Here is a 12,019-nt window from a genome sequence, read left to right as displayed (position 1 = left end):
CGGGAGACGAAGAGCGGAGAGCGGACTCACTCGGAACAGAGGAGCAACGAGTTCCCTTGACTGCCCCCTGGCGGCGGAGGACGGAAACAACCCAAGTCCGCGAAACGACGTGCAGACTCGCCGCCTAAAGTTGCCTTAGCTCGCAGGTCTCTCGTGCAACGATACTGATCACAGGGAACCTTGGAAATTCTTCTTTTTTGGGGGGATGCAACTTGGGAGATTTCCAGAGGAGGAAATAAAAAAAATTGGTGGCATCTTCCCAAATGCATGTTAGTAAATTTGCCCTGGATGAATCCCAAGATTGCCGGAAGAAATATCAACAACCTCAGATATGCAGATGACACAACCTTGATGGCAAAAAGTGAGGAGGAATTAAAGAACCTTTTAATGAGGGTGAAAAAGGAGAGTGCAAAATATGGTCTGAAGCTCAACATCAAAAAAACGAAGATCATGGCCACTGGTCCCATCACCTCCTGGCAAATAGAAGGGGAAGAAATGGAGGCAGTGAGAGATTTTACTTTCTTGGGCTCCATGATCACTGCAGATGGTGACAGTAGCCACGAAGTTAAAAGACGCCTGCTTCTTGGGAGAAAAGCAATGACAAACCTAGACAGCATCTTAAAAAGCAGAGACATCACCTTGCCAACAAAGGTCCGTATAGTTAAAGCTATGGTTTTCCCAGTAGTGATGTATGGAAGTGAGAGCTGGACCATAAAGAAGGCTGATCGCCAAAGAATTGATGGTGCTGGAGGAGACTCTTGAGAGTCCCATGGACTGCACGAAGATCAAACCTCTCCATTCTGAAGGAAATCAGCCCTGAGGGCTCACTGGAAGGACAGATCCTAAAGCTGAGGCTCCAATACTTGGGCCACCTCATGAGAAGAGAAGACTCCCTGGACAAGACCCTGATGTTGGGAAAGATGGAGGGCACAAGGAGAAGGGGATGACAGAGGACGAGATGGTTGGACGGTGTTCTCGAAGCTACCAACATGAGTTTGACCAAACTGCGGGAGGCAGTGGAAGACAGGAGTGCCTGGTGTGCTCTGGTCAATGGGGTCACGAAGAGTCGGACACGACTAAACGACTAAACAACAACAAAATTTGCCCTGGGCACACATTTCTGAAGGGCACATCCAGCCAGGCTCCCCACAATCGGTGCATAAGTGTCCCTTGTGCTGACTCTCCTCGCTCTTTCAGCCTTTCGTAGAAAGCGACGGCAACAGGTTGGAGCTGCTCTCCGCCCTGAGCAAATAAATACTTGCTGCTCCCCTGGGAGGGGAAGCTGCTGTCCCGCGTTGAATGGCCTCTGGCCTGATCCTGCAGTCTCTTCTGTCCAAACAAACCAGAATGAACACTCAGTTTTTCCCATCACCTTGATAAATAAATCCATGCAGGAGAAGCCCTTCACTAACTTGCTAAAACTAATGGCACTGTCTTCAACTGAAAATATTTCTGAAACAGCAAGCACGTATTTGTTTGCTTTGGGGGGGGGGGAGCACTCCCTGAGCCAAGAAAAGGGGGAAAGGAAAGACCAGTAGGTTTCCTCTGGGGCATAGCTGTCAACTTTCAGATTTGAAAACAAGGGATCAGCAGCCTCACCTGTCCCAGGCATATCTAACTGAAATTGTTCTAGGCGTTATGTACTGAGTTGAATAAGATCCAAAATGCAGCAGTCTGATTGGTCCTAGAACAATAGGATTCAGAATGCAGCAGTCTGATTGGTCCTAGAACAATAGGATCCAGAATGCAGCAGTCTGATTGGTCCACAGGAGCCACCCAATCCAGCTTCAAGTGGAAGTGAATCCGCGACCTGATTGGCTTACAGGAGAATCCCGGAATTAGCCAATCACGTGGGGCCCATTGTGTAAATAATGTACATAAAGCAGACATTCTGGGGGAACTTCCATTCCTCCTCAACACCATGAGCTGAATAAAGAGCATGAAATCCACTCTCGACTCTCGAACCCCAGCGTATGTCAGAACACATTATCTCCCCCATTTTCAATTTTACTATATTAAATTGGGGGGGCGGGGATAATGGCAATGCACATTCTAGGGTGCACAGTTGCAACATTGGTTGTTTTTGCAGCATGGGGGGGGGGCTGCTTGAAGGGCATGGGGCCAAGAATCTGAGAAGATTGCTCCTGCGGTGGAATATTTCCTGCTCAACCGGTTCAAGCCTCTCATAAAGTCACCTGAGGCTGGATAAAATCTTTTCAAAGGGAAAATCTTTTCTCTTTTACTACTTCTCTTCACATGAAAGGGAACCATTCTTTTTTTTTAAAAAAAGCATATTCTACTTTAGCTTGACACTTGTCTTCAGTTTGATGACAAATCTAAACAGAAGAAAATCCAGAAAATACTACCAAATATGGCACATTATTCTTTACACACTTACAGCTAAATCAGACTTGTCGTAGTGCTTGATGTGAACAAGATCTCCTGCTTTTAATTAAAAAGAAAAAAACCACAAGAGAGGGTTCACTAAGGAGCCCCTGGGGGGCTTTAACCCGTCTGCGCTGTTTCCCTTAACTAAATGCTGCTATTTGCCTTGCAGGGGAAAACATATACAGTAGTTACTCATATGGTTTCTATCTCTCTGTGTGATGATTTAAACAGCAAAAACGTTGCAGGAAAGGTTACAAACACCTCCCTGTAGTCCTGCTGCAAATTCTCTTTCCTCCTCTTTACAAATCTCTTGCATTGTGTCTACGTAAAGGTAAAGTGACCATTAAGGTCCAGTCGTGGCCGACTGGGGTTGCGGCGCTCATCTCGCTTTACTGGACGAGGGAGCCAGCGTACAGCTTCCGGGTCATGTGGCCAGCATGACTAAGCCGCTTCTGGCGAACCAGAGCAGCGCACGGAAATGCCGTTTACCTTCCCGCCGGTGCGGTACCTATTTATCTACTTGCACTTTGATGTGCTTTTGAACTGCTAGGTTGACAGGAGCTGGGACTGAGCAACGGGAGCTCACCCCGTCGTGGTGATTCGAACCACCAACCTTCTGATCTGCAAGTCCTAGGCTCTGTGGTTTAACCCACAGCGCCACCCGCTTCCCATTGTGTCTAACCTGGCCCTTAATAGAAGGACTGACGTTCTGTTGTTTTCTTGTGGAACGACATTCATATAATCACAGAATTGTAGAGTTGGGAGGGGCTTTGATCTGGATCTTGAAGACATCTGTAGATGTGAGTGATGTTTAAAATGTGGTTTGGACCTGGGGAGGAAAGAAGAGCATCACACAAGGAAATAGTTCACAACACACTGCATAACTGTCTCCCTGTTTTAAGTTGTGTTCCCATTCCAGATTTTCTCAAAGACAAGTTTGCACCTCAATAAAGAGTTGCAGGCTGTGATTGGAGTCATTAGCAAACAAAACCTCTCCTTCGGCTAGGAAACATATCCATGCAGATTAACCCTGGAAGCAAATGGATTGTGAAGCCTAAGGACTCTTATACAATATCCTTAAGATGCAACTTCACGATGTGCACATATATCCCAACTCTCTCTTTATAAGGTGCCTTATTTTCAAGCAGGGACGCGGGTGGCACTGCGGGTTAAACCACAGAGCCTAGGGCTTACCAATCAGAAGGTCGGCGGTTCGAATCCCTGTGATGGGGTGAGCTCCCGTTGCTCGGTCCCTGCTCCTGCCAACCTAGCAGTTCAAAAGCATGCCAGTGCAAGTAGATAAATAGGTACCGCTCCAGCGGGAAGGTAAACGGCGTTTCCGTGCGCTGCTCTGGTTCGCCAGAAGCGGCTTAGTCATGCTGGCCACATGACCCAGAAGCTGTATGCCGGCTCCCTCGGCCAATAAAGCGAGATGAGTGCCGCAACCCCAGAGTCGGCCACGACTGGACCTAATGGACCCTTTACCTTTACTATTTTCAAGCACCACCCTGGTTTGGCCATCACTGAGTCACCCTGTTGCTCCATCTACACCAGCACTGTCTATTCTGACTGGAGCAGCTGCCTTTCCCAGCCCAGCTATGTGAGACCCCTCAAGTGAAGGTGCCAGATCTCATTTTTTATTATTTAAATATGTATTTATACTTCTCAGGTTTATACATTTCACTGATTTTCCAATCATTTTGACATTTCGAATCTTGACTTCCCCCTCTTTTTGCGGTTCCTTAAATTGATTTTTAATACCTTCTGCATATCCAAATTAACTTAATTTGCTCATTTACTCATCTTCTTTCAATATATACTCTTCTGAAACTGCAGGTTATTACAATAACCCTGCCAATGTTTTTATCTGTTTACAATTTATCTGTAAATATTCCATAAACTATTTCCATTCTTTTATAAAAAGTTTGTTATCTTGATTTCTTATTCTTTGGGTAAGTTTTGCCATTTCTGCATATTCCATAAGTTTTTGTGACCATTCTTTGGTGGGACTTCTGCTACTTTCCATTTTGGGGTGAGTAACATTCTTGTTAGGGATGCGGGTGGCGCTGTGGGTTAAACCACAGAGCCTAGGACTTGCCGATCAGAAGGTCGGTGGTTCGAATCCCCACAACGGGGTGAGCTCCCGTTGCTCGGTCCCTGCTCCTGCCAACCTAGCAGTTCAAAAGCATGTCAAAGTGCAAGTAGATAAATAGGTACTGCTCCGGCGGGAAGGTATACGGCGTTTCCATGCGCTGCTCTGGTTCGCCAGAAGCGACTTAGTCATGCTGGTCACATGACCCAGAAGCTGTACGTTGGCTCCCTCGGCTAATAAAGCGAGATGAGCGCCGCACGACTGGACCTAATGGTCAGGGGTCCCTTTACCTTTACCTTTAACATTCTTGCCGGTGAAGGTGCCAGATCTTGAACCATGGACTTTTCTGCACCCCAAAGAATGGTGTTTTAGCACTGAAAAGCCACAGCCCGCCTTTGTAGCTCTTTGGGGTTCAGCATCTTCACCTGGAGCTCTCAAAAACTTAAAATCTCTGAATGGCTGGCAGAGGCATCTTTAACCTTCCGCACACCATCCTTTGCACATTCACTGGAGGAGAGGCAGCCCAGCGGGACTTAAGGATGCTCAGAATTCTATTAAACGTCTCCGTGCTTTTCTTTGCTTAGATGAATAAAGAAAAGGGCTGCCATCAGCGTACCAACACCCTTTGCTTTAGAAGGGTCTCCGGGGGTCATCCAGCCCAACCCGCTGCCATGCCAGAACTGGACAGACTATAATTCGCGACAGTAATGCAGGAGGCACAGAAAAACCTTTATCGATTTGTCATAGGGGTGCTTTAATGTCTCAGGGAGTTCTTTGGAGGGAGGAACCCAACCCATAGTACAATGGAAGGAAAGGTGGTGGCTACCTACTAGGGGTGCCAATTTGAATTAAAATATGGGGGGGGAGAGCAGGTAAGTCCCGCCCCCCATAATCGATCACAAGACACACTATTTGAATGGCACTCGAAGGGGGAACAGCCCCCTCGAATATTTTATTGGGGGGGGCCGAAGGGACCTCAGCCAGAAAGAGTTTGCTCCAAGCCACCTGCCATGTCTGATCTAGTTGAGAGTCCTGCATTGCGCGGGGTTGGACTAGATGACCCTCGGGTCCCTTGCCCAGTTAGCAACGATTCTCAGTCGCTGGTTGCAGCCGCCCGGGAAAAAATCCTCTGCACACGCTCAGAGGCACCATCGGGGTTTTCCTTTCGCCGCCGTGGCGCGCCCAGCCCAAGGCGCACCTGCCGCTCCCGGCTGGCTCCTCCTGCTTCCTCCTCCAAGCCGTAGGCATTGCCCGCCAGGAAGCCGGATCCGTGTCGCAAACACAGCCACACACCCATCGCGCTCCGGGACAGGGTTTCCCGGCTGGGCCAAGTCACCCCCGAGGAAGAGAGGGAGGAGAAGCGGGCGCAACCATGGAGAGCGCCGTGGGGCGCACCGTGCGCCTCCGGGCAGCTGCCGGCTGCCTCTGCCTCCTCTGGCTGCTCCAGGTGAGTTGGTTCCTCGGGTCTCCTGCCACGTGGGGTGGGCAGGTGGGTGCTCGCCTGGGAGAGAGGGGGGCAAAGTTATTGTGCCATCGGTCTGGGGTGCCTGGCGCCCACTTCATTTCTTCTTCCTCTTCTTCTTCTTCTTCCTCTTTTTTTTCTTCTTCTGCTTCTATATAATTTTTATTACATTTTCTGTTTTACAATCTAAAATGCTCATTTTACATCCTTAAGATGTCCATGACTTCCTTTCTTCTTTTTCCATGGTTCATTTTACATATCAGTGCCTTTTTTCTGGGGGGGGGGGGGGGACGCATACCCCTAAATATTTTGTGAATCTAAGATTGGCTTCATTGAGGGGCAGTACATTGGTAACTCAGGTTACATACGCTTCAGGTTACAGATGCTTCAGGTTACAGACTCCGCTAACCCAGAAATAGTGCTTCAGGTTAAGAACTTTGCTTCAGGATGAGAACAGAAATTGTGCTCCAGCGGTGCGGCGGCAGCGGGAGGCCCGATTAGCTAAAGTGGTGCTTCAGGTTAAGAACAGTTTCAGGTTAAGAACGGACCTCCAGAATGAATTAAGTACTTAACCCGAGGTACCACTGTATTTCAATATGAGTAGGAAAATGAGAGTACCCCTAAACATTTTTTAAAGAAAGAAAAGCACTGCATATCAGAAATCCCTACATGTTTTACAAAAACTATACCATTTAGTATTCCATTATTGCACCCATCAAAACTTATTTACACTGTTGAATTTATCTTAATGCTGCCAGCGGTTTCAGCTGTACACAATTATTCCCCATATATTCAATAAGCACTTTCCAATCTTCTCTAAGTGTACGTTCTTCTTGTTCTCTTATTCTATATGTTAAGTCTGCAAGTTGTGCATATTTCTTCTTCTTCTTCTTCTTCTTCTTCTTCTTCTTCTTCTTCCCCTCCTTTTTGAAACCAAGATTTCATTGTACATTTCCCCCCCAAAGCCATAGCACAGCAATATAGTTGTTGTTGTTGTTTAGTCGTGTCCGACTCTTCGTGCCCCCATGGACCAGAGCACGCCAGGCACTCCTGTCTTCCACTGCCACCCGCAGTTTGGTCAAACTCATGCTGGTAGCTTCGAGAACACTGTCCAACCATCTCGTCCTCTGTCGTCCCCTTCTCCTTGTGCCCTCCATCTTTCCCAACATCAGGGTCTTTTCCAGGGAGTCTTTTCTTCTCATGAGGTGGCCAAAGTATTGGAGCCTCAGCTTCAGGATCTGTCCTTCCAGTGAGCACTCAGGGCTGATTTCCTTCAGAATGGATAGGTTTGATCTTCTTGCAATCCATGGGACTCTCAAGAGTCTCCTCCAGCATCATAATTCATGTGTATATTTCTTGTAGGAATTTCCCCTGCCACAATCCCACAGAACAGAATGTTCTTAATAACCTTCTTAAGTTTTACAAGAGAGACAGAAACATAGCAAGATAAGTGTGGGTTTGGGAAAAAAAATTCTTGCTTATTTCACATTCCACACCTCCTTGCCATAACCCCAATTTGCCTGGATTCACAGCTGTGGAACGAAAGAAAACTCCCAAATTCTACAGCTCTAGGATTCTATATCATGTTGAGATGCCTACCTTGTAGGGCATTGGGCTCGATGATGACCCTTGGCATCCCTTCTGACTCTTCCGTTCTCTGGCTTGCTTGCCCTTCATGGAGAGATAAAAGAGCCCATCTCAGAGGGTTGTCAGCTATGGAGCAACCATAAATCGGTAGCCTTTGCGGTGCCACAAGTCTCCTCTGTTGCTCTTTTGCTGCCGCAAGCTCACAGCTACTCCTCTGGGATAATCTGGCACGGAGTGGAAAAGATCATAGAATGAGTCATAGAATTGTAAAGTCGGAAGGGAACCCAAATTCAGCCTCCTGCAATTCAGGGAGTTGGCATCACAAGGATTCATGAGGGAAGAGGGAGTTTCAAGGAGTGCAACTCTTCTCTTTTCATAATTTCTTATCCTACCTAATAACTTATAATTCTCTGTTTGCAGCTTACCATTACTGTGGTATCAGTTGCTATCTTCTTTCTTCTTCTAACTTGCTTCTGTGCCTTTTACAGATAGAAATTTTTCTTGACATGATGCTTATGGTGAAGAGCTTCACCTGTTACATTTCTGCCTGCTGGGCTGCTGTTAAGGAAGGGCATCAGTGGTGAAAGTTGGCAGCCATAGATATTTCCTTCTCCTTTACACCTTCTTACTACAGTGGAACCTCGGGTTACAGACTCTTCAGGTTACAGACACCGCTAACCCAAAAATAGTACCTTGGGTTAAGAACTTTGCTTCAGGATGAGAACAGAAATCGTGCAGCGGCAGTGGGAGGCCGCATTAGCTAAAGTGGTGCTTCAGGTTAAGAACAGTTTCAGGTTAAGAACGGACCTCCAGAACGAATTAAGTTCTTAACCCGAGGTACCACTGTACCAGAAATATTTATGTTTCCCTCTTGTAGTGTTTTTTCTTGGCATCAGTCTTTATGCAATCCTTCCTTTCCCCTTCCAAATCAACTGCTAGTTTTGAGCTTTTTGGCCATTGTGATAACAGAGCAGTGGACTATCATCATCATCATCATTTTATTTGTATGCCGCCTTTCCATAGTTAAAACAATGCTCAAGGCGGCTTACAACATGACAAGATTTACATCATTACCAACATAACAAAAGTCATATGCAATAAATAAAACACTTCAAAAAGTACACAACCAAATGGAAAACAATTTCCACATGAATCATAAAATCTAAAACTAAGAATACAGCATTAATATCAATCAGTACGTTTCCGAGCACAATTCAAAGTGTTGGTGCTGACCTTTAAAGCCCTAAACGGCCTCGGTTCTGTATACCTGAAGGAGCGTCTCCACCCCCATTGTTCAGCCCGGACACTGAGATCCAGCGCCGAGGGCCTTCTGGCGGTTCCCTCACTGCGAGAAGTGAGGTTACAGGGAAACAGATAGAGGGCCTTCTTGGTAGTGGCGCCCACCCTGTGGCACGCCCTCCCACCAGATGTCAAAGAGAACAACAACTACCAGACTTTTAGAGGACATCTGAAGGCAGCCCAGTTTAGGGAAGCTTTTAACTATTTTATTTTAATATTTTGTGGGAAGCCGCCCAGAGTGGCTGGGGAAGCCCAGCCAGATGGGCGGGGTATAAACAATAAATTATTATTATTATTATTATTATTATTATTATTATTATTACAGTGGTGCCTCGCAAGACGAAATTAATCCGTTCCGCGCGTCTCTTTGTCTTGCGGTTTTTTCGTCTTGCGAAGCACGGCTATTAGCGGCTTAGCGGCTATTAGCGGCTTAGCGGCTATTAACGGCTTAGCGGCTTAGCGGCTATTAACGGCTTAGCGGCTTTAAGAAAAAGGAAACAAACTCACAAGAACTCGCAAGACGTTTCGTCTTGCGAAGCAAGCCCATAGGGAAATTCGTCTTGAGGAACGACTCAAAAAACGCAAAACCCTTTCGTCTATCGAGTTTTTCATCTTGCGAGGCATTCGTCTTGCGGGGCACCACTGTATTCACAAGTTAAAATGACATAGATAAAAATAAATAAAAGCAATTTAAAAAACAAAAACAAAAGAAGAGCCCTCTCTGCTCAGCAGCAGCAGCAGCAGAGGCAACAGTCCTTTATGGAGCCTCTCAGGTGGAGAGAAGCAGGGCAGCGTTCTTCAGGCTCCCAGCAGGCCAGGACTAGGTGGGTCTTGGGCAGAATCCAGCAGTACTTTTCTTATATTCTTAATTAAGAGAGTTAATAGACATCTTCTTGTCCGTTCAGTGGGAGTGGGGTTGAAGAATAATAACTTAAAACCATGTTCGTTTAATCTCAGATGAATTCAGCCGCTCACATATTCTGTTGAAATTACCACCAATGTCTTGAATATTATGCACAGCCTATCACAAATACAGTCATGCCTCTTGTTACGTTTGCTTCGGGTTAAATCTTTTCAGGTTGCATCCCGCGGCGACCCGGAAGTACCGGAAAGGGTTACTTCCGGGTTTCGCTGCTCACGCATGCGCAGGCACTCAAAATGACGTCACGCGCATGCACAAAAGCTGCAAATCGCGACCCATGCAGACACACAGATGCGGGTTACGTTCTGCTCATGTTGCGAACAGGGCTCGGGAATGGATCCCGTTCGTAACCAACCGTTTAGTTTACAACTCTGCAAAAATTCCGAGTGAGAAACATCTTAATGAAGATAATTAGAGCTCACTTTTGCATCAGTTTCCCTTAAATATTAAATAATATATGGCATCTTTTTTTTCCCCTTAGAAAAGTGTGCCATCTTTTGGAAAGGACACATTGCTGACAACACCTGTCACTCCTCAGCCCAAACCTGATGTATTTTACGAAGATTTCATTCATCTGAATGTTTTGAACAAAAGAGTTCTCAACGATACTGAAATCTCCGTTGACTATTTATGCTCCGAACCTTGCACTGTTACTATAGAAGCCATAGCGTCACTGGAATTCAGAACTGGTGTGTCTGTCTATAAGGAGAGGTGGGAGAATGACCAGCATCTCCACACCACTAGAAACAGAACCGTGAACTTGAAATTTCCAAACAGCATGGTTTTCAGAGATGACTATTTCATCAGACGCTCTGTCATCGTACACACAGTGATACTATATGCATGGATTATTCACAAGCAAAGAGGGATCCCCCATGGTAAACGAAAGGAAGGCTACTTGCAGGCAATTGCAAAGGACTACACTTTGCTGGAATCTGTTCCGCCTTTCGAACGTCCCTACAAAGAACACCGAGTGTGTATGAAATGGAGCTTGGAATATACCTGGAGGCTGCAGGCAAACATAATGCGTTGGTGTCCCCATGAGAATGGTAAGTATTTTTCTTATGTGCAGTGGAACAGCACATTGTGTGAATGAATTTGCAACTAGCAAGGTGCTCAGCTCACCTGGTGGCGCATCTTTGAAATCTGCAGCCTGGACTCGATTGACATTTTGCGTGTGGATTTTTCAAGCGTATGAAAAGAGGGCTTAGGGAGTAGAATTGTCTACTGGCTGATGGTGTTGCAAAGGTCTTTAACTGAGCATTTTGCGAGCCCTTTTCTTACTGCTTTTCTTAGAGGGATGGGACATCTGAAAGCCTCTGAGTTGAAAGACGACAGATTGCCCTAACAGAGTACAGTCGTACCTTGGTTTTTGAACGGCTTAGTTGCCGAGCATTTTGGCTCCCAAATGACTGAAAACCGAAGTGATTGTTCCAGTTTTCAAACGTTCTTTTGGAAGCCGAACATCCAGCGGTGCTTCTGAAGCTTCTGATTGGCTGCAGGAGCTTCCTGCAGCCAATCAGAAGCTGCACCTTGGAAGCTGAACGTTTTGGAAGTTGAACAGATTTCCGGAATCAATTCTGTTTGACTTCCAAGGTATGTCTGTATCTGATCTTCCTCCTTCTCAGTTTTCTGAAGGTATCGCTCCTGCCCACATGAAATGATTAAAGCTGAGAGCATGTATGTGAATAAACTCCCACTTGCAATATCATAGAGATTGTACATTAGTCAATGGGCCATTTCAGATTTATTGGCAAACCAAGTGATGTGAATGATCCTGCAAGAGTTCCCTCTCCTCTCCTTCTTCATGTCTGCAAGGAGAAGATTGGAAGCTTTCATTTGCATTTTTAAACAAACCACTGTTCTCTGTTAACATCCAGACTCAAGGAACTGTGGGTTATTTAGATGATTGTTTGTTTGAACAAGCTAGGATCAGACCTTGGTTTCAGATCCTGACTTGTTTTGAAACTGCAGCCAGAATTAAAAGGAACTTCATCCTGGCTCTGTAAGAGGGATATGAAAGCAGCCGTGTCATTTCTCCACACTAGAAAGCACAGGTTCAAGAGTTTTCCTGCTTCCAAGAGGTTTTTTGCTTGTCTTGCCGCTTTTCCAGGAAAACCCACTGTTTCCCGCTGAATCGGAACAAATGTTGGGGAAAACCAATTGACGATTGTTCTGATTCAGCCGTGAACAGGGGGGCTTTCATGGGAGAAAGTGGCAGGACAAGAGGAAGCGCAAACAAACCCTGGTGTGCAAACAGCAGAACGAT

General features: G+C 46.1%; 1 protein-coding gene across 2 annotated transcripts in view; it reads left to right on the top strand.

Annotated features, from left to right (window-relative positions):
- Window positions 1-5,725: 5,725 nt before the first annotated feature.
- The window catches only part of SEL1L3 (SEL1L family member 3), a 64,819-nt gene continuing 58,525 nt past the window's right edge, over window positions 5,726-12,019 (top strand). For both annotated transcript variants that reach the window (XM_081019842.1, XM_081019841.1), the window contains exons 1-2: window positions 5,726-5,927; window positions 10,232-10,799. In XM_081019842.1, coding sequence (XP_080875968.1) covers window positions 5,853-5,927; window positions 10,232-10,799 — 643 coding nt within the window. In that variant the 5' untranslated portion in view covers window positions 5,726-5,852. The remainder of the gene's footprint in view (window positions 5,928-10,231; window positions 10,800-12,019) is intronic.

This window comes from Podarcis pityusensis, assembly GCF_964106645.2.
Source record: "Podarcis pityusensis genome assembly, chromosome: 9".
Lineage (NCBI taxonomy): Eukaryota > Metazoa > Chordata > Lepidosauria > Squamata > Lacertidae > Podarcis > Podarcis pityusensis.
The sequence above is the reverse complement of the archived record's forward strand: the minus strand, read 5'-3'. Positions and strand labels throughout refer to the sequence as shown.